The sequence below is a fragment of the Amblyomma americanum genome, chromosome 1 (genome assembly GCF_052857255.1).
Source record: "Amblyomma americanum isolate KBUSLIRL-KWMA chromosome 1, ASM5285725v1, whole genome shotgun sequence".
NCBI classification, from domain to species: domain Eukaryota; kingdom Metazoa; phylum Arthropoda; class Arachnida; order Ixodida; family Ixodidae; genus Amblyomma; species Amblyomma americanum.
The window spans coordinates 88030574-88052745 of NC_135497.1; the positions used below are offsets into that span (position 1 = coordinate 88030574).

Genomic DNA, 22172 nt, shown 5'->3' on the forward strand with positions numbered 1-22172 from the left:
ATAGAGTGCAATGGCTCGATAGGATCGATTCCGCAAAGCCGCTCTCAGATACATAGAGAGTAGCCATAAGTGTTGAGTGCTAGGTCGTAGGATGTTTACAGAGGTGCAAATCCTTCCTTGTAAAAAGTAGCCAGAGCCTCTGGTGGTGTATTTTTGTTTTACTTGCTCCACAGTGCTTTTATCTAGGGCAAACAAGTTGGTTTTGTTAATGTAATATAACACACAAAAACTTGACAAAACGTATCTGCAGTTATTAAAACAATTTTCTGTATATTTACTCTTTGTCCAATCATCAAGCTCCCACTAACCGATGTCATATCCGCTGCTAAAAACTGTCACTGTATGGTGACACCGTCAGCGCCACATATTTGTTTTTGCGAGCTAATTAAAATATTAAAAACCGCAGTATACGCGGTACGACCGATGGTAATAGCATCACTATAACTCATTCTACGCTACCAACAGGCGAAACAATGCACTGAAAATGTGTTTCGGGGCCCCTTTAAGGACCAGCGGTTATCTTCCTTTCGCATTATATGCCCTGCACACGGCCAAGTCTTCCTCTTCATTTCGACTAAGATGTGAATAACCCGCGTTTGTTTCCTCAGAGTCTGCCTGCTTCCGGTCTCATTGCTCGCTGCATTGCATATATGGACGTTAACCCATTATTGCTAACTCAGCAACTGCTATCCGTGAACACTGAATCTAAACACCGGAATTGAAGTGGAAACCAAACTGCTAGCACACCTAATTCGCATCTCACCTAACTACGCTAATTGACCATAATTTTTTTCTCTTACCCACTGCAGACCTCAAGATGATGCACGAACTGGGAGACCTGGAAAACTTCTGCGGCCTCATGACCTGCTATTGCAGACGTTACCGGAAGGCTGGGGTAGAGTTGGTGTCTCCAGCCAGCCGCAGTTGAATACACTCATCGGAAGTGCCTGTGCCATAGCAATAGACAACTTGTTCATAGCCCCAGAGGCCTTGCGTGCATTGGTCTCCAGTTGCCCGGAAGTAAGCATCTATCGTTTCTGGCATGCATGGGCACTGTGCGCGAAATTGATGACACGGGCGAGCCGAAATGAGCAGCAAGAACGAAATCAGATTTATTCAGGATTGAGTTTTGGTTGCAGCTGCGAAGGTGGGGTTAGCTAATTTGCTGCGCCTCCCACAGATATTATGTGAGCCTTTCTGTTTACTCACTGGTCACTGGCTTTGACGGCACTCTTTTGTGTTTTTTTTTGTACCTTAGCTTTAGAACCTCCATGTTGGTAAAATTTGAACGCCGTAATATTGATTGCGCTGCGCTATTTAATTCACGACATTCGGAATGGAACACAAGGCGACGTGTCCCAGGCCGCATACGGGAGCAGCGGCTACACGGGATTAAGCGAACGCTGCATCATCATCAGCATCAGCCTCACAATGCCCGCTGAAGGGAAAACGCCTCTCCCATGTTTCTCCAGCTGACGCTTTCCTTTGCCAGCTGTGGCCACTGTATCCCCGCAAACTTCTTGATCTCATCCGCCCGCCTAGCTTTCTGCCGCCCCCTGCTGCGTTTGCCTTCCCTTGTAATCAACTTGGTTACCCTTAAGGACCAGCAGTTATCTTCCCTTTGCATTACATATACTGCTCAAGCCCATTTTTTTCTCTTGATTTTGACTATGATGTCATTAACCCGCGTTTGTTCCCTCACGCATTGTGCCCTTTTCGCACCTCTTCTGTTACCCCTATCTTTTTTCTTTTCATGGCTCGCTGTGTTGCATATGTGGGCATTAACCCATTATCGCTATACCAGCAACTGCCATCTGTAAACGCTTTATCTGAAGACAAGAACGGAAGTGAAAACCGAACTGCTAGCGCCCCTAATTCTCATCTCGCCTGACTATGCTAATCGACTGTCATTTTTTTTCTCTTACCCACTGCAGATGTCAAGATGATGCACGAACTGGGTGGCCTGGGCCACTTCTGCGGCTTAGAAGACCACATTCTACAGCTGGGAGTTTTGCCGCTCGTTGCGACGTCCTCTGCGGGAGACCGCATCATTGCTGGAGTTTTTGCTGCCTGTGTTGCCTTTGACTCTTGCCCGCCGGCCGCCTCTGCCGCCCAGAAGATCCTCACCGGTTCTCACGCAATGGCGACTGTGCACAAAAGAGACTACGTCGTCAACTTGGTCAACTGGTTCCGGTTGGTAGATGATGTCGTCCTCCACTGCAACCTCCGACTACAGACGTTACTGGAAGGTTGGGAAAGGCTTCGTGTCTCCAGCCTGCCGCAATTGAAGACGCTCATTGCAAGTGCCCCTGACACTGGAATAGACAACTTGTTCATAGCCCCTGAGGCCTTGCGTGCCTTGGTCTCCAGTTGTCCGCAAGTAAGCATCTACCGTTTCTGGCATGCTTGGGCATGGTGCGAAATCAGAACCAAAAAGGAAATCAGGTTTAGTCAGGATTGAGTTTTGGTTGCTGCTGAGAAGGTGGCGCTAGCTGCAGGGCCTTGTTAAGTGACGAGGATGCGGAGATATGGCACGACATGAAGAAAGGGGGCATTGCCGCGGTTCGTATACATAGCAGTTCCTCCGTTACATACTTTTGCAGTGTATTGAGTAGCTAGTTTGGTTTACGTCTTGTTAACGTAATGTACTAGTTGAAGTGACCATGCACAAACCAGAGTGTTGATTTTTTTCCTCCACTTGCTCTGAATCTAGGTGAACACCCATTTATTATCATTCTTTGTGACAGAAGTGGATGGCTCCCGTAAAATGACCGCTCGATAATTTAAGTGATAAAGGAGGCAGAAATAAACTTCAACAATCCTTCTCCACGCAGGCAGTCTAGTTTTGTTGAGAATCCTCTACACCATATCCTTAAGCAGGGGTCAGCATGTAAAAATATACGCCACGAGAAAAACATTGAGTAGAGCATAACACTAGAGCATAACACTAGTAGAGCAAGGACCTGCTCATCGAAGCCGTGCGCTACCACCTGATGCCCGAGTGGCGCGCCGCCATGGCGGGGCCACGCACCTTCGCTAAGCAGCTGGGTAATGAATTGCAGTGATATTTTGCTGAGAACAAGGTCATATTACAACGTGCTCACGTTTAGCACGTTTTCTTGCCATGGTGTTTCCTGCAGCTCCGCGAGATGTGGCCACCCATGCACGACCTTCTGGAGCCTTGGTGCTGACCAGACTTTCCTCTTTGCTGTCGTCGCCAAGCATATCCCTGGGCTTGAGTTTTGATAGCCTTCGTGGTGGGAAGACCACCGTGGAAGACCAGCGGAAGACCAGCGATGTAACGTCAAGCGTCATGGACTGCGCAAGCAAGCTATTCTCGAGTGTGCGACGGCTGGAGGTAAGCCAGCCTCCCACTGTTAGCCCTGCTATTATAGTGTTGGCATTAAACAAAGTGCACAGTAAGGGGATAATTACTCTTAGCACCACCCGTGCTCAGCCCTTCAAATCATTAATGCACACCGATTGGCCTTGCCGTCTACTAGGCTTCCAGGTTAGCTGAGATGGTAGACTGCCTGCCGTGGACAAAAGGTGGTTCCGGGTTCGATCTTCGCGACAGGACGAATTCTTCTTCAGCTACAAAGTTTGGGAAAAAGCTGTGTAGCTTCCTTTTGTAGGCGTTTGGCTGCGCACGGGTGGATACTGGTGAGTTATTACTTAGGGATTGCCTTATGCATTCAAATAACCTTTAAAGTTCGGGCTTGGCCTCAGTTCCAGTTCTTTCATTCGTTTTCTCTTGACTTGCGGCTCGTGGGAGAACGACTGTTGGCCTCAGTTCCAGTTCTTTCATTCGTTTTCTCTTGACTTGCGGCCCGTGGGAGAACGACTGTCTCACTCAGCCGCCTACAGGATTAAAACAGTAAACCAGCGAGTTGAGCTAGTTGGTGAATGGTCATGACTGCAAGAACGCTTATGGGAACGGAGCTCTTGCCTTTGGTAACCCAGTTTCTGCCCCTAAGTTGAGCGCCAGCGCTGGTTAGGGCAGCCGCAGACTTCCCCACTTCCTCCCCAAATCCAGCTACAGAATTACGTCACTGTGACAAGCAGAGAGAGCTGCAGTGAAATAGGACGGGCTCCTTTTGAAGTGATAGCTCCTCTCTCTGGGCTGCGATTTTCAGATCAACAAGGTTCCATTTTGACCTTGAAGAAGGCTTCACACGCCTGACATCATACCACTTGACCGGCCACAGCTGGAGTCGAGCTCCGCCGTTCAACGCTGTGCCGGCCCTCCGCCATACCACGTGACATGACCACTTTATTGGCGGTGTATGGTGAGCGCCTCGCCGCGCTCGCTTCAGTCGGAGCCATTGGGTCTTGACTGGGTGGAGTGATAGAGGCCGGTCTTTCGCTCGTCTCATTAGCTATATATATGAGCTGAACCTTAGCCATTTTCCTTCGCTTGCCTTACGGGGGCGCTACGAGTCGCGTACGACGACAGGTTAACTAGATATCCACTGATAATGATAACTCGCCAAGATTAGGCGAGTGTTCAGAGCCAGCATAGCGAAGACTGCCATGAAGGGGGAGAGGTGGCATAGTATACCTGCCAGTGCTGTGTGTACCAATGAGTGTACGTTATACAGACGTCATACCTCTAAACTGAAGGAGCCAACTAGTTTACATGGGCGCGTTGCAGGCGGTGTTGTATCTTGCATGAACCTAATATCGTGTTGAAGCTGTGTGTAGTTTAAGCCTTAAATATCTCGTCAGTAGTGCTTTCTTCTGGAAGGGAGCTCCTGGCATGCCAGCCGCAGTTTCAGAAAGGCCAAAGGCAAAAAACGCCTATTGGCTATGCATTCAGCGCATGTTAAGGAACCGCAGGCACTCGTGTCTATCCAGAGCCTTTTGCCATAGTGTTGTTCAATATCCATATAGATTGCAATTTGACAACGTTGGATCGGACTTCAGGCGGTAAAGCTGTGTGCATTGTCACGCTAATTTAGTGTTGAGATTGTAGCGAGGTCACAGGTTGAGCTGTGTTGAACGAAAACGATTAGAACTGCATTTCATTTGTGACTATGAGGTCGTAGCATCACTGAAATGTCATTATGGCATATGAGGATGCAAAGTAAATTAATGACTCTGAAAAGCCGATCGAGAAAATTAAGAATCGTACACGTGACCATTGGGTTGAGAGTCAGACACGCTAGACCTAGGCCACTGCGGCACGTTCGTTGGACTTAGTTGAAGGCGTAGCTTGTATCTCTTGTGGTGTATCACGTGGTCGGGTACTGAAACTGATGTATGCTGATGGTTGTGTGTAATTAGAAAAAGGTACTGAAAATGAAAATGGCGAATAACCATTAAAGGGACTATGCAATAAATTGAGATTACATAAAGCAGACGAGAGATAGGCATTTCATCACTCGTCGCCTCAACGCAGGAATTTTTAAGCTAGCATCAATAATAACGAAGATATAGACGATTAAAAATTACGCTTTTCCTCTCCCCCCTCAACTCGTACACGTAGGGCACCAGACAAAAATAAAGAAAACAGGTCTGGGACTGGGCCCCGCCTTTGAATAACTTCCGGTTGTCGCTCCTAGCACCTCAGCAGCAGCGTCGGCGGCGTTGCAGCATCTCTCCGGTCTCTCTTCGCCTTCCTGGATTGCGGAGCGTGTTGGGTTTCTTTGCTTGTCATCTGTTGTAGTTAGCAGTAATAAACCCGGACCTCGAGGTGCAACTGCTCGCTCTTACGGCCGCGATGGGCATCGAGCCCTATGTGTGCCCACGAAGAGCCGTGCGAGTGGCTCCGGAACTCCCGACAGAAGGAGGCGGCAGAGGAAAATTGAAACCATATGCGCGAAGGCAATGCCCTGGCCCGCGCTTGCCTGAGAAGGTCGGGCGGCGGCACGAGCAGACGATTTTGACGGCTACCAGAAGTGTGCCCGTGACGTAGTGGCTGCCATGGCTCCAGCGACTGACATCGTGTGGTGGCCTGGTGGCATCATGGGTACTGTGACGTCTTTTTTTCATGATTTTAGTTCCAAAATCGGTCACTACGAGCACACCAATCGGCCCGAAAATTTTAGAAAACACGTTTAAAAAATTTTTTTAATTGCTGGCTCAGTTCTGAAGACTTATACTTGGTGTGAATGCTCATTAGCATCATTTCTAAGCATTGAAAACATTTACAAGCGACTCTGAATTCTTTGCATAGTCCCTTTAACGCTGTCAAGTCATACCTTTAAGGAGGAACTTGATTTTTGAAAGATATAGCGTCACATGGCATATTTGATATTGTCGGTGCGCTTGGTGTAACTTACATAAAACACCATTTGAAACACGCACACCACAAGCATTATGAGATGTGTGGTATAACACAGGTCCACATACAATTGAGTCCCTCATCGCCATGTTTTTGGATGCATTTCAATTGAAATGCGTTGAACTGGGACAGGTTAGCATTATCGGGAAGGGAAAGACATTACTGGATCTAGGGACTATAGACTGCAGGCTGAATACTAAAACTTGATTAGGAAAGTAGACAGCATTCGCTTGTCTATCAAGATACCGCTTCATGCGCGCTGGTTGAGTGTGTTTGTTGCGGCTGATGTTGACGAAGCACTCGCAGTGGCACAGCGTATGCTATGAAGGCGCTCGGGTTGTGGCCTGGCTGTAGGACCCTCGTCGTCTGAGCCCATAGCAGACCTAAGAACGAAAGAACGAACTGAGCATAGGCGCCGACCGCAGGGGGCTGGAGGGCTGTAGCCCTCCTCCCTCCTCTTCATCTGGAGACTGAGCGATGGGGTTAGCGGACAGCATATCCGCCGAGAGCGAAGGCGCTGTTTCCAGCCGCACGCTTCATGAAAAGACCGGAGAAGAACACGAGCGAAAAAAAGGCGCCCAGCAAAGTAAAATAAACAAATTCGTCCCGTCAGCCACTTATATCAGCGCCAACGTATCGTTCGTCACTTGATCACCAATCCAAAGTTCACGGGAATCACTGTTACACACTTTTTTTTATTATTCGATTGTGCCACGTATGTTTAATGCTAGAACCACCTTCCCATAGGCACTGTGTAAATAAGCGATTTTTTTTTCGACAGTCACTGTCTACATTTTTGTTTCGTGATTTCAGTTTTCTTCACAGGTAGCCCGTTTTATTCTTATTTTCTGCCATGATACTCTAGTAGTCATGCTCCATGGTCTAACAGATATTTGAAACGATTTTCTCACTAAAAGAAAATACTTTTGCAAACTGTCAAGTATTCATTAAAACCTACTCATTGCACAGTATACAAGACAGCTGCTTCAGCATATTAACGAACATTGAAGTCTACTGAATGCACGTTTTTTAAATGTAACCCTGGTGAACATTCTGAAGACTAACCCAAGACACTCCTCGAACACAATAAAACCGGGGAACACCAATAAAGTGTCGTTATTGCACCCACCGGCAAACTTGCTCCCGACCACCTCTGTGCTCCTGTACTAAGTGATACTTTTGTTAAGTCGTTTCCTCCTTCATCCTTTGTTATCCAACATCCCGATCTCCAACTGACTGTGCGATCATTTCACGATGGATCCCGCCTTGTTCGACTCGCAAGCCATCATATAGTGATTATCGATTTGAAACTAACGTCTTCTAGGGGAATTGATGGTATAATTGTTAAATTTATACGGAATTCTAAACAGTATAGTACTATCATCATGAAATGCATATTCTCACAATCGTATCACGGTATACTAAAGATCTAACATTGACCCATATCTTTGAGATCAATAGCATTTCATCTGACTGCATATTTTTTGACCTTGCTAAAGCATTCGATAAAGTTGATAACTCAGTGCTATTACATAAACTTAGTGTGCTGAACATTGACCGTGCAGTTCTTACCTGGATCCCTCGATTTCCTTCTTCTCGTGTTGAATTTGTTAGCATTAATGACGCTAATTACTCTACTGCACCACTTTGTTCTGGGGTTCCTCATAAGGAGCAGTACCTGGCCTCCTTACCTTTTTTCTCTTCTATATTGCTGTGAATTGCCTTTTCACTTTGTAATTTACTCTGTCATGAGCACGCCCGGAGGAGGGGGAAAGGTGAATGAAATAGAGAGGGTGTTAAGTGCCCCCTTCCCCCCCCCTAGCTAATGGAAAACTCTGTGCCTATGGTGATAGAATATGTCACAAAATTACGTGGAGGCAACTTCAAATATCTAGAGGAAAATGTTGGTTCTTATGTAGCCCCGCATAATCCCAGCTGATTATGAGTGAGCCCGGGTCGGCGTCACAGAAGAGAGAATTCCGAGCAAACAGATCAAATTGCTTCTGGGTGCAAAATTTGTATATATAAAAAAAACTGACATTTCTGTTGCGTTTTGAAGCATGACCGGTGGCATAACTTTAATACGGACGACTTGAATTCAGCACCCTTTTCTGTCGGTGTATTACTCTTCATTCGCATTCATAGTTCGCATTCATCAACATTTGCAGTCATCAACAACCTGTTGGTCAAGAGAAGTCAGCCGAGGGGATAGAGCTTCCCACGGCTACTCGCTAGAGACTGGCACAGCGGCCAAAATTAACTAGAGTGTTTTAGTCTAATGCTTCTCGCTGCCGGTGAGTTACTTCAGGAGGCACAAAACTTCCAGCAGGTTACTTTTCATAGGCAGGGAGGTTAAAGAAGCATCAAAAGACATGGCGGTGGGTGAGCCGCCATGGCTTAGAAACCCGTATGCTCTCTAATGGCGTCGTTGTGTGTGTCGCGTGTACCTACACAGTGCACAAGGACATTTTTCCTAAAAAAAAAAAGACAAGGAGTGAAACACACTTACATGCACATGTGATTGCCGGCTAAGAAAGGATTTCCTTTCGGTAAAAAGATATTTGTGTGCTTTCTGTAATGTGCCCTTAGCCCCTATATTTTCTACTACTCCAGCTTTGGTCGACAGCTTTGGGGCGAAACAAAACGTTTGGACTGACGAGGCATTTAGTGCGCAGGTTCGTCAATGGCCTCCCAAGAAAGTCAAAGATTGAACAAAGAATATATAGACTAATCAAGCATCGCTGCAGCCTACATATATATTAACCTCCAGAACCCTCTTATGCTACCTATGGCATCAAGGCTGCCAGATTCGAGTCTTGCAGCCTCGAATTTGGCAGCCTTGATGCCATAGGTTGCATAAGTGTTCTCGCTCGGCCTCCGTCCTCAGCGTTCGATCACATTCTTACGTGGCACTCACGGTAATGCAGGACGTACTACGTACGCTGCTATGGACGTGGGTGGCGATGGTGAACACTCTCAAGGTTAGCTTACACTACACATAAATACCACCGAAAGCAGAAGATTGGACAGCCATCGCTGTAGTTGGTAGAGCACCGGAAGCGAAATTCGGAGGTCGTGCATTCTGATTCCACCGGCGGCATGTGGTTTTTTCTTCTGCTTTTATTATTCTCCCATTCATGAAAAACTACAAAAAAATCCCCTATGTTCCTTGGTTTCGGTGGTGGTTGCTTCCCTTGGCTGCTATATATATATATGTGCATAAACCGAATATTTCTTATGCTTAAAACAAATACCGGCTCTACATAGTGTGCTGCCGTTACACTACAGTGTGCTCTGCTCCTCTGTAATAGTATAATATATGCATAAACCAAATACCCCTTATGCTTAAAATGAATACTGGCTCTATATGGTGTGCTGTCGTTAAGGACAGCCTGCTGTGCTCCTCAGTAGTAGTATTGTAGCCACAACCATAATACGATGGCCCTTTCTTGTTACGAGTATGAGCTATCCCATGGTTGTTTTTAATATATATAGCCTTACTGCCGTTTACAAAAGTACAAAACCCACTTCTCTGCAATCACCTTTCAGCCCCTTATGTCCACTTAAGCTTTAAGTGCCTTTACTACGACATCAACCACATCCGCACTGCGACGAAAGCTGTGAATGAGTAATGCCACTCAGAACAATCAGCGGATGCTTAATACCGGGTCTCGCTACCAAGGGTGCCCAACTGCTGGCGCACATATTTCGCATCTCGCCCAACTACGCAAGCCGGCCATGATTTTTTGTTCTCTTACCCACTGCAGACTTCAAGATGATGCACGAACTGGGTGGCCTGGACAACTTCGGCGGCCTCGAAGACGACATACTCATAAGTTCGCCAAGCCGTGGTAATGGTGCGTCTCAGCTGTCCTCGTCTCTGCACATGCCAAGAGGCCTTCACCTTGAAGATCACGGGCAGTATGCGACCACTACAGCCGAGAGTTTTGTCTCTCGATCGTGTCGACTTCCTCTGCGTCACTCTGCTGAATGCCGGATTTCGATGCATGGTGCGGAAGGTGAGCATCAGAATATGTGTGAGTGCTGGACTCTAATTACTGAAGGCAGCATGCCTTCATCTTGTGGTGAATGGTCAGCGTGGGTTGCTGGCTTGCTTTACTCATGGCTAGAGCCTCACTGTGGCATACCCATCTCGATTATGGCCCCAATATTAGGCGCCCTTCCACCTATGTTATGCGTGGCATTCTGTTTACTCACTGGTCGCAGGCTTTCATGGCACTTATTTCTTTTGGGGTACCTTATCTTTAGAACCTCCTAGTCGGTAAAATTTGAATGCCGTAATTTTAAAAGCGCCGCTGCCTTTGTTGAATGCAGACTTTCTGGCTACTGTGCAAGACGACGTAGCACAAGGCGCATACGGGAGCAGCGGCTACACGGGATTAGGCAAAGGCTGTATAATGATCAACATCGGCCTCACTACGCCCACTGAGGGTTAAGGCCTCTCCCATGTCTCTCGAGTTAACCTGTCCTTTAACAGCTGCGGCCACCGTATCCCCGTATTCTTCTTATACCTTCTACTGCCCCCTGCTGCGTTTGCCTTGTCTTGGAATCCACTCCGTTACCCTTAAAGGGGCTGCGAAATACCGCTTGAACGGATGCCGGTTACACTTCAGATGGATTCTTGATGTCACACAGATGCTGACTGAAAAAGAATTACGAGAATCGATGCATAGGAACGGGAGTTATTCAATGAAGAATTTTTAATATACAAGCAAATAATATGCTGCCCTCAACTCGATTTTCGCGCAGCTTCCCATTCCTATTTCACTCTCCCAATGGCGACACTTAATGCGACAAATCAAAACAGCCTATCTGAGCACGTGGCAGAAGTTTGCTCTCCATGGTTGCCTGTTATCTGTAACTTGTTCATACCAAGGCTGGCAGCGCTGTTTGCATGGTTACAACAACCATGTGAACGCCCAGCTGACCTTGCGATGCTTCACCGTCACGTCGACGGCGCAGAAGGGAACACCGATCAGTGACGTTTCCTTACTTATGGATCCGAACTCGAGCGCAAGATACTGTGACGGTGTGACAGCCTGCGCAAAATATCAGGCACATTTAGCATAGCGCTTACCGCTACTGCTTATCGCCAACCATCGCTCGTCGCTCCTAGCGCACTGGTTGGTCACGGAGAGCAAAGCGTGCACGCTGTGTACGGGAAGGTGGCGCCATCTGGTGCCGCCGCCCAGTCATCCTCCACAAGCTGACAATGCGCACGGCCTGCTAAATGTGAAACGAATGCATCCTTCCTTGGAACCGAAAGGAACGCTTATAAAGTGCAATAGCTTGATCGGCTCGATTCTGCAAAGCCACTCTCGGATACATAGAAAGTAGCTGTAAGTGTTGAGTGCTAGGTCGTAGGATGTTTACAGAGAGGCGCAAAGTCCTTCGATGCAAAAAGTAGCCAGATCTTCTGGTGGTGTATTTTTGTTTTACTTTATTTACAGTGCTTTATGTAGAGCAAACAAGTTGGTTTTCTTAATGTAATATAAAATACAAAAACTCGACAAAACGTATCTCGAGTTAGTAACACAATTTGCTGTATATTTACTCTTTGTTCAATCATCAAGCTCCCACTAAGTGATGCCATACCCGCTGCTAAAACCGCTACTGTATGGTGATGCCATCAGTGCCACGAATTTGTTTTTGCGAGCTAATTAAGATATTAAAAACCGCAGTATACGCGGTGCGACCGATGCTAATAGCATCACTATAACTCATACTATGCAACCAATAGGCAAAGCAATGCCCTGAAAATGTGTTTCGGGACCCCTTTAACCGTTGCACTACTGTGCCAGGAGTGGTATGCGGACTCCCAGGGATTTATGAATGTACAGTTGAAAATGACCAAATCCACATGTGTTAACTCATTAACGTTCTCGTAATCATACCCTTCAGACTGAGCTCAAGTGCCTCCTCTGGTTTTTTTTTTTTTCTGTAACAGGGGAAGTCCACTTACTACCATCCTCCGATACGGCAAACTCAATCCGCACAACCGTCAGGTTCATTATAAGCAGGCTCAACTGTATTTCCAATTCCTTGCCATTGCTATGTGAGCATATCTTATGTTATTAATTTGTTTCAGTGCAGTAGTAGTTTTTTGCAGAATAGTAATCGCACTACATTTGCAGCTCACAAATATATTTTGCTACCTGAAGTTTTAATTTCGAAAAATCAAGTTTTCATATCGCCTGTGTTTACGGGATTATTTCCCCTCAGTTTAAAACCGCCCAAGTTTCTGTCAAATGAAAATTCAATCAAATGAAACTTGACTATTTTGCGGAAACTTTCTCTCGATTATATTCTTTGACAACCCTTATTATTGATAGCTGCTTTTAATAATGAATATTTAAATCGTTTATACTGTGTTGCATTTTGGTTTTCTACAGTACCAATTATAATGATTGTTATTTTAGTTTAGCTTTTTTGTTCTTGTCCTGATAATCGGTTAAGTTGCTTTGTTTGAATCGCATGTACTTTCCGTTTATGTGTATAAACTGTGTTAATGTATTTACAAGACTGTAAGTCGACTCGAATGTAATACCCCTGCCACACGGCAAATTTAATGTCATTTCCATCGAATGACATTCGTTCAAAACGACATTAGTTGCTGCCACACGAGAAAATATAATGACATTCGATGAAAACGACATTAGGTATCGAATGAGTTTGGGGAACTCATTCGCCAGCAAACTCCGAGCTAATGTGTTCCCTCGACACCAGAGACTTGGTGAGAATATGCACCGAACATAAATTTCAAACGCGACACAAGCATTATAATATTTCAACGCCCGTATAATTCTGTAGTCGTTCATTCATTTATATAATAATACCGAATAGCACCAGAAAAAAATATAACTCACTCTCGCTACCAGCCAACCGGAATGGTCGAGCAGGCATGTTTTTGGCTTTTTTGTGTAGCGTGGTCCAAAGCCAGCCGTAGCCAGCCCATGAGCCAGCGGCAGGCGCGTGCGTTGTGTTGCCGGAGTCCGGAGTGCTGGCTGTGTCAATTGCTGCGGTAGTTGTGCGCTAGGAGTTGTTTGTTATTTATTCTTGCTGGATCCGCGATGGCCGAGGGCGGGGCAAAAAACCGAGCTCAGTGGACAGAGTCGGAGACTTACGCTCTAATCAAAGTGTCTGCCGCCGCTGGCTGAACTTTGGCTTGGCTTGGACTCCTGGTGGATAGCAGTGATCAACTCGTTATTGAAACAAGGATTAAAATTTTGAAATCTGTTTCCATTCGCAAAACAATACTTTTCGAAACATATTGAAGCATAGATCGAAATGTTTTTATGCTGCACTTTTTCTCCATCGCAATCGCCATCATTTGCAAATGGCATTACTTTTGGCCGTGTAGCAGCACGCAGAATAAATGACATTAAGTCGAACAAATGTCTTTCGATGGGAATGACATTAGATTTGCCGTGTGGCAGGGGTATAAGTCTACTTCCCCACATGGCAGTTCTGAAAAAAAAAAGCAAACAAACTTTGAGGTCATTCACGCTTAGCGTTTGAGAATAGAATGCGATAGCACTACCTTGCAACCTCCATGTATAGGCAGCCACTATCGGCTGCCGTGCACGGGCACATTCCAAAACGAAAATGTATTAGCCACTGGACTACTCGTTCACACTTGCGAAATCTCTTAGCTAGTGCTGCTGTCGTGATCACTGCTGTGGTCCCACAGCGCGTCGTTCTAACATCATCGTGCAGCAAAATCCCGCACTTCGCAAACAGCCGCATCACATCACGTGGAACAGCTGAAAATTTTGCCTCGCTGCAGCTGCCACACCTGTGTCACCCGTTGTGAATGTTGAACATGCTGCCCGGCGCACAGTTCGTTTCCTCGGCGTATAGAATGACAGCCGTCTCGAATTTAGCCGTGAACAAGCACCGATGCTTACCGGACCGGGCGCACGAATGACAAAGCACTACATTAAAGACTTGTGAAACGTGGCTGGCAGTAGTCAAATTCGTCGGAGTCGAAGAGGAATTACGCGCGAGCGGCATCACCTCTTCCGTCGGCTACCCCACTCCCCGGAGCCGCTGCGGTTCCGAGTGGCAGTGCCGCCGTGACTGGAACAGCGGCCCTTCCATCAACTATCGAAACTCCATTGAGCGCTGAGTGCGCGGCTGAAAGTACACAAAAAAAAAAACTTGGGCAATACCTATTAAGAGTAGAACGCGAGTGCGTTATCGGGCCGCCGCCGTTTATCAGCAGACGCAATCTGCGGCCACGTGTGGGGAGTGTGCTGGTGCCAGTTTGCTACTTATGGGCAGCCACCATCGGCTGCCTTGGGCAGGGTGGGGTGGCCGGTTCTGCGTGTTGACATAGCAGGTGCTCAAGGCATGGTCCAAGAGCGATGCGACGGAGCCACGCAGCAAAAATGTAACCAAACCACTCTGCAGCATGCCTGATATCTCTTTTGTCTCGCCTTTATTTATGGTGGAATGCTTTGGTTTCGAATTTAAGTTAAACACTGCACTTAAGCCACTTCCGATTTTCAAATTTTGAAAAATTGGTCAAGTTACAGTCGTGTAAATGCAGTACTTTAGTGTAAGCCAGAGCTGTGGTTCAATGGTCATGATGCTCTGCTGCTGACTCGGAAGATACGGGATTGATCCTGGCCACAACAGTCTCATTTTGATCGAGGCGAAATGCTAGAGGCCAGTGTACTATGCGATGTCAGTGCACGTTATACAACCCCACGTGGTCAAAATTGCCCGGAGCTCTCCTCTACAGTGTCCCTCATAGCCTGAGTCTCTTTGGGACGTGTCCCCATAAAGGAAAACAATCCAAATTATTGTTGCTGCCATGTTGCTGCTTGTTTATTTGTAGAGGGACCCTCGTTTAATTAATACTAAACCAAATTAGTGTCCTGATTCTGGGACGCTCGGCTGTGTACTGGCGTTAATGTGTTCGTCGCTCATGTACCCAATAAATTCTTATTTGATTTGATTTGCTGCTCTTGCATGCATGCCACTCCTCATATGTGCTGCCTCCTGCCTTTTCCGACTTTTCAGACCAGAGGATTGAAGAACTGGAGGAAGAGCTCAGAAGGCTGAAGGAGTTCCACGCCAAAAGCAAGCCCATTTTGATGAAAGTCGAGCGGCGGGAAGCTCTCTCGGCTCGCTTCGTTGAGTTCGAGAAGCGCGCCGCCGACCCATTCCGCCTCAACAACTGTGGCGGCCACCTTCTTCTTGAAATGAGGGAGAGAAAGAGGCTCGAGGCGGAGCTTCCTCGCGTGAGTTTTGCTTGTGTACCACCTCCTTCCTCCTCCTCCTCTTTTATCCCTCTGTTTAGGTTTTCCCAAATTTATGTTGGCAAACAAAATAAAGGACTGTATGGTTGGCTAAACTGCACTAGAAAAAGAATTCCACAATCCAAATAAAGCGACAAGGCTGGCCTAAACTTCAAGGCATAGTTTGTGAAAAGGGGCATGTACGCTCATACTCATTCTTAAGATTATCTGTTGCAACAAGGACAAAACATGGTGGAGTGAACGGTGCACTGCTAAATATGCAATGCGTGCTGTGTTTAGTGTCGATTTTAGTCTCTGCCTTAAAAGGTGTGACTTCATTAATTTGACCACTGATAGACTAATATACTTCATTGCTCTCGAATAGTTCGCTTCAACACCTCGATTGTAGCATTTCTCATATGGCATGCTATATTGTCACAATCTGGTCCCTCTTTTCCCTGTTTGCTTAACTTGGCATAGAATTGGAAATTACATGCTTCATTCTGCTGATTGGTTGCAAATATGCGCAGTTATCACAGGACGTGAGTGGAGAGATTTGGTGCATTTTTTCAAGCAGCTGCGTGAATGTTTTTTCAGTGGACCCCCTGAGCTTGTCACCAGTTACATGGTCAGTTTGGCGGAAGAAGTCGCTGCAATTTTTGCAGAGTTTACAAACGCACAAATGACAAAAACTACATTGGTGTGAAAAAGTGTTGTGTGGCGGCACCCAAGCAAGCTCTTCCGTCCTCCTTCCAGCAATTGCGGCGATGATAGCGCTTGGTTCCCAGGGATGTACGCAAAGCTCCTCATGGATTTTGCAGCTTTCATGGCATTTGCTTTAAAATGTTTAGTTTTTTCTTCAGATTTTCAGACATTTTATTGGTAAACACCTACCGGATGGCCTAATGCTATAGCTGCAGGCTTTATTGCGCCGATAGTTTTATCGATATGTATGGTTTATTTTTGCACGGCAGCAATGGAAGAATTGATAAATGTGAAGAATTTGTTCGTTACTAGCGATATATCTTTATACCAGTTGTCGTTTGTCATGAGCTTGAGTAGGTGCACTGTTGTTGCTGATGACAGTGTTGTTTCTCGTTTCTTAGACCACTCGAGCAGAAAACAAGTGCAGAGTAACGAGCCTCTCTCTTATCTTTTCACGTGCACTACTTCCGTTCCTTTCATTGTTGCACTTTATATATGAAACGGAGTATAGTCCCCATACGAACCAGCTGACTTCATCGAAAAATTCTTGCCCGAGGTCGTGCATCTTCGAAGTTGCCACTTGTGTAAGATAGCGCATGTTTGATCAGCTGTTGAGCTTGTTTTTGGGCTGTTGCAATTAATGCTGCTATTAGTGTCTTGGGTTTCTCGAGTTTTTTTTTTTGTTTTTGTTCCAGCTTGAAGAAGAGATCAAGACACGCAGGCACACTGGTGTGGAGGACAAACAGTTCTTCACTGAGTGGGCAGAGGACTTCCTGAAGCACCTCAGCTCACAGCACGAAGCCTACAATCTCGAGAAGTACAGAGAACGGCAGGAGAGGGTGAGAACCCTGTTGAAAGAGTAAAGGGTGCCATGTATTCTGGGTCAAATTAATACTCGGTGCCCGCCGAACAATTGCTCCAAATTGCTTTCGCTTTGCATCGCAGGAAAGGAATTCCAGATCTTTGTAGCCACTGTTCGCCCTCACATTCACAGCGATGTTAGCATAGGTCTTCGGGGCACTGCGTCAGGTGACCCATGTGCACGTGTCGCATGTCGCAACAGGTAGTGTTGCAGTGAATGTTCGACCTGGGATTAGTGTTTTAAAAGCAGCATTTACTGTTTTAGAGTGTCTGCACTGCTTTTACGGTGGTTTGGCAACGTTGTAGTGGGAGGCGGGCGGATTTGTCAATCTGTCACTCCAGGAAGCTAAAAGAACATCTTGGCAAAAGTGGTCGTGACATGCACAGTCCTTGGCCAGTGAAAAAAGTAAATATCTAATGTTTCACATAACCAGTACAGTAAATTCTTGTTGATATAATGAAAGAAAAATGCGTCTGAAAAACATATTGTTGCGGGAAAGAATATATTTAGTTATTTACAAAAACGAATGAACAGCTACGGGCGGCACTCAGAACACAGCCAGAGATGGGTTCTCGTCTTCTTCCTCGTCCACTCGTTCAATGTCGTCGTCGTCTACCCGCTGCAGGACCCCCGGCTGATGAAGCGCCGTCTCGTCGTTAGAGTGGTGGCGTAGGAGCGTCGTGATAAGGTTTGAGGCGGCATACATGGACCACGTCAGTAGAGGGGCCAGAGGATGATGGCGAGGACGCAAGGGGAGCAATTTCATAGTTCACGTCGGTGACTCTGCGCACCACACGGTAAGGGCCACGGTAGTGAGAAAGGAGCTTCTCGGAGAGACCAACGCTGCGCGACGGCATTGAGAGAAGGACGAGTGATCCGGGGTGATATTCGACGGCCCGGTGCCGGCGGTCGTAGGCGGACTTCTGGGAAGCTTGAGAGGCACGGAGCCGACTACGGGCTATTTGGCGAGCCAGCGTGGCCTGGGCGATGGCGTCCTGAGCGTAAGCAGTGGTGGGGACTGAAGAAGACGGCATGAGTGTGTCCAAAGGCAATAGGGGGTGCCTACCAAACAAAAGGTAGAAAGGGGAATAGCCTGTTGTGTCACGCCGTGAAGAGTTGTACGCAAATGTCACATAAGGCAAGGCTGCGTCCCAATCGCGGTGGTCCGGTGAGACGTACATTGCTAACATATCGGTGAGCGTGCGGTTGAACCGTTCCAAAAGCCCGTTGGTTTGTGGATGGTAAGCTGTCGCGAGCTGGTGCTGCGTGGGACACGAACGAAGGATGTCATCAATCACTCTAGACAGAAAATAACGACCGCGGTCGGTGAGCTGTTGACGTGGGGCGCCATGGTGAAGAATTACGTCTTGGAGAAGAAAATCGGCGACATCGGTAGCGCAGCTGGTGGGCAAAGCATGCGTGATGGCGTACCGAGTCGTATAATCAGTTGCGACAGCGATCCACTTGTTACCGGAGAGGGACGTGGGAAAAGGGCCAAGAAGGTCGAGGCCAACACGGTGAAAAGGTTCCGGAGGTACGTCGATGGGTTGTAGAAGACCGGCAGGCAAAGTGGAGGGCCTTTTCCGTCGTTGACACAGGTCGCAAGCGGCAACGTAACGCTTGACGGAACGATACAGACCAGGCCAAAAGAAGCGGTGCCGCACTCGAGCGTACGTGCGGGACACGCCAAGGTGGCCGGCTGTCGGGAGATCGTGCAATTCCTCAAGGACAGAAGAACGGAGATGTTGGGGTATGACGAGGAGCAGTGGAGGACCGTCGGAGCGTAGGTTGCGGCGATACAAAATGCCATTCTGGAGCACATAAAGTTGCAGAGACGGAGATCGCTTTGCAGAGCAGAGGCCATCAAAGATAGGTTGTAAAGATGAGTCGTTGCGCTGTTCGTTGGCGATATCCGTGAGAGCAGTGATAGCTAAGAGGCAGGGTAGGGTCTCAGCGTCTTCGAGGTCAGGTGGCTCCACAGGGTATCGGGATAAACAGTCAGCATCCTGGTGGTGACGACCGGACTTGTACACGACAGAGTATGAATACTCTTGAAGGCGCAAAGCCCAGCGACCAAGGCGACCGGTGGGATCTTTTAGTGTAGACAGCCAACAGAGAGCGTGGTGATCAGTGACGACAGTGAATGAGCGGCCGAACAGGTACGAGCGGAATTTAGCGACAGCCCAGACAAGGGCGAGACACTCGCGCTCAGTAATAGAGTAATTTTGCTCTGCGGCGGAAAGTAGGCGGCTGGCATAAGCGATGACGCGATCTTGGCCCTGTTGACGTTGGGCTAGCACGGCACCGATCCCATATCCGGAGGCGTCAGTGCGAATCTCTGTGGGAGACGACGGGTCAGAATGGGCTAAGATGGGCGGAGAGGTTAGCAAATGAACGAGGGAGGAAAATGAGTTTTCTTGAGCAGGGCCCCAGATAAAGGGGGTGTCGTTCTTAAGAAGGTCGGTGAGGGGGCGAGCGGTGCCGGCGAAATCTTTGATAAAACGTCGAAAATACGAGCACAAGCCGACAAAGCTGCGCACATCTTTCGACGACCTAGGAAGAGGAAACTCCTTCGCGGCTTGAATTTTGACTGGATCTGGGCGTACACCAGAAGCATCAACCAGGTGTCCAAGAATAGTGAGTTGGCGGCGACCGAATTTGCATTTCGATGAGTTCAGCTGGAGTCCGGCGTTACGAAACACTGTCAAAATACTGGAGAGGCGTTCGAGGTGCGTGGCAAAAGTAGGTGAGAAAACCACAACATCGTCTAGGTAGCAGAGGCAGGTAGACCACTTAAAGCCGCGAAGAAGGGAGTCCATCATTCGTTCAAAGGTAGCCGGCGCGTTACAGAGTCCGAATGGCATGACTTTAAATTGGTATAAGCCATCAGGGGTCACGAAGGCGGTCTTTTCACGGTCCTTTTCATCTACGGCAATTTGCCAGAACCCCAATCGAAGATCAATTGAAGAGAAATATTTTGCGCCGTGGAGGCAATCTAATGCATCATCGATCCTCGGGAGAGGATATACGTCTTTTTTTGTGATGCGGTTTAGGTGCCGGTAATCAACGCAGAAGCGCCAGCTGCCGTCCTTCTTTTTTACCAGGACAACTGGAGAAGCCTAAGGGCTTGACGAGGGCTCGATGATGTCTTTTGCGAGCATCTTATCGACCTCTTGATTTATGACGGTGCGTTCAGCGCTGGACATGCGGTACGGACGTCTGTGGAGAGGAGCGGCATCACCGGTGTTTATCCGATGTGTCACCACAGAGGTACGAGTCAAAACACTGGCATCAAAGTCGAAGATGTCGCGAAAAGATGATAAGAAGCACCTAAGATCGTGAGCTTGCATCGCTGGTAGGTCAAAACAGATCATGTCGGCGTAGTCATCCGTTGGTTTCTCTGGTGATGTTGCCGCAGGCAACAGGCATTGATGAGTGGAAGGTAAGCAGCTGTCCCCCACTGATATGACACATTTGGCAGCAGGGCACAGCGTGGCGAGTGAGATGCCTTGCGGGAGCGGTTGGGTAGACGAGCCAAAGTTCAGAACCGGAAGGTACGCACGGTTTGCCGACATTGTAAAGACAGTGTGCACAAGCGCAATACTTCGCGTGAGGGCAACGTCAAGGTCCGGAGTGACTACGTAGGGGCCATCAGGGACAGGGGGAACAGATGAGAAAGAAATTAAGTTGCGGCTTGAGGCGGTAGACGGACAAAGTCGACAGCACAAAGACGAGGTACAACTGGGGACGGCGACTCAGCAGAAAGAGGAAGGTCAAGCTGGACAACACTGGTGGCGCAGTTGATGAGGGCTGAATGCTCAGACAGGAAGTCGAGGCCAAGAATGACGTCATGAGGGCACTGGTCCAGAACAGAGAATAGAACGGATGTATGGCGGCCGGATATGGTCACACGGGCTGTGCATAGTCCAACCACAGGAGGTGTTCCGCCGTCGGCAACGCGGAGAACGGCTGTGGGTGCAGGGGTCAGTACCTTTCTGAGGCGGCGTCGTAGGGTGGAACTCATGACGGACACGTGCGCGCCCGTGTCGATCAGGGCTTTCACAGGGACTCCATCGACATGAATAGCGAGCAAATTTTGGTGTGCGCGAAGGGCTAAGCGAGGATTTTGGGACTGGGGCTGTACTGCAGCATCACCTCCAGACACTGCAGCGTCTAGTTTTCCACTTGCGAGCGTCCGTAGGGGCCAGGAGAGGAGCGACGGCGTAGGCGCGAACGAGACTGCCGACGCTGGGGGGACGGGGAGCGGCTGGAGCGGGAAATCTGGCCGTCAATGGTACACTCTGCTGGGCTGGAGGGGGCGTGAAGTGGCGGGGCTGGTCATCGTTGCGGTGAGAGCTTAGATGACTGTATGTGCTACGACGAGACCAATAATTGTGACAGTGACGGGAGATGTGGCCAATGCGGTGGCAGAGGAAACAAATGGGTCTGTCGTCGGGTGTCCGCCAGTCGTTAGGGTTACGGCGACATGGAGCGAAGTAGGAAGGTCGTTCAGGAGCAATCGCAGTGATGTCGGGTGGTGAAGAAGGACGCACAGGGCTGACGGGCTGGAGGCCAAGGTTTGCAAGCTCTTGACGGACGACGGCTTGTACCATCGAGATGGTGGGCAAGTGGTTGTCGGCATCATGTAGAGGCAGGGAGGCAGGGGACATAGCTTCGAGTTCGCGTCGAATGATGCGGGTCACATTTTCTGGAGGCGCAGGAGTTTGCCGGTGCAGCAGGTCTTCACATGAGGAAGTCGCAGCCGTGTTGGGGAGGCGTGTGTACGGCTGACTAATACGTCTGCTTTTAGCTTCCTCGAAGCGGCGACATTCCTTAATAATGCCGTCGACTGTAGTGCAGTTCTTGCAGACGAGCAGGCTGAAGGCGTCGTCGGCAATCCCCTTCAACACGTGACCCACTTTGTCAGATTCGGGCATGTTATTGTCAACTTTGTGGCAGAGGGCCAACACGTCCTGAATGTAGGAAACATAGGATTCTGTAGACTTTTGAGCTCTGGACGCAAGCTCCCTCATAGCGGCGAGTGTTCGGCCGA

General features: G+C 48.1%; 1 protein-coding gene across 10 annotated transcripts in view; it reads left to right on the forward strand.

Annotated features, from left to right (window-relative positions):
• LOC144113185 (protein regulator of cytokinesis 1-like) overlaps nucleotides 1-22172 on the forward strand; it is a 290994-nt gene that overhangs the window by 251512 nt on the left and 17310 nt on the right. For 5 of the 10 annotated variants that reach the window (XR_013310678.1, XR_013310679.1, XR_013310675.1 and 2 more), the window contains exons 2-7: nucleotides 810-1020; nucleotides 1935-2380; nucleotides 3141-3358; nucleotides 10054-10305; nucleotides 12255-12362; nucleotides 15335-15555. Coding sequence is in view for 2 of the 10 variants with exons in the window: in XM_077646125.1 (XP_077502251.1) it covers nucleotides 10062-10305; nucleotides 12255-12362; nucleotides 15335-15555; nucleotides 16953-17096 (717 nt within the window). In the remaining 8 variants the exon portion in view is untranslated. Of the gene's footprint in view, nucleotides 1-809; nucleotides 1021-1934; nucleotides 2381-3140; nucleotides 3359-10053; nucleotides 10306-12254; nucleotides 12363-15334; nucleotides 15556-16952; nucleotides 17097-17744; nucleotides 17917-22172 lie in introns of all 10 variants that reach the window. The other 5 variants (XR_013310681.1, XM_077646125.1, XM_077646127.1 and 2 more) reach the window with 5 other exon arrangements.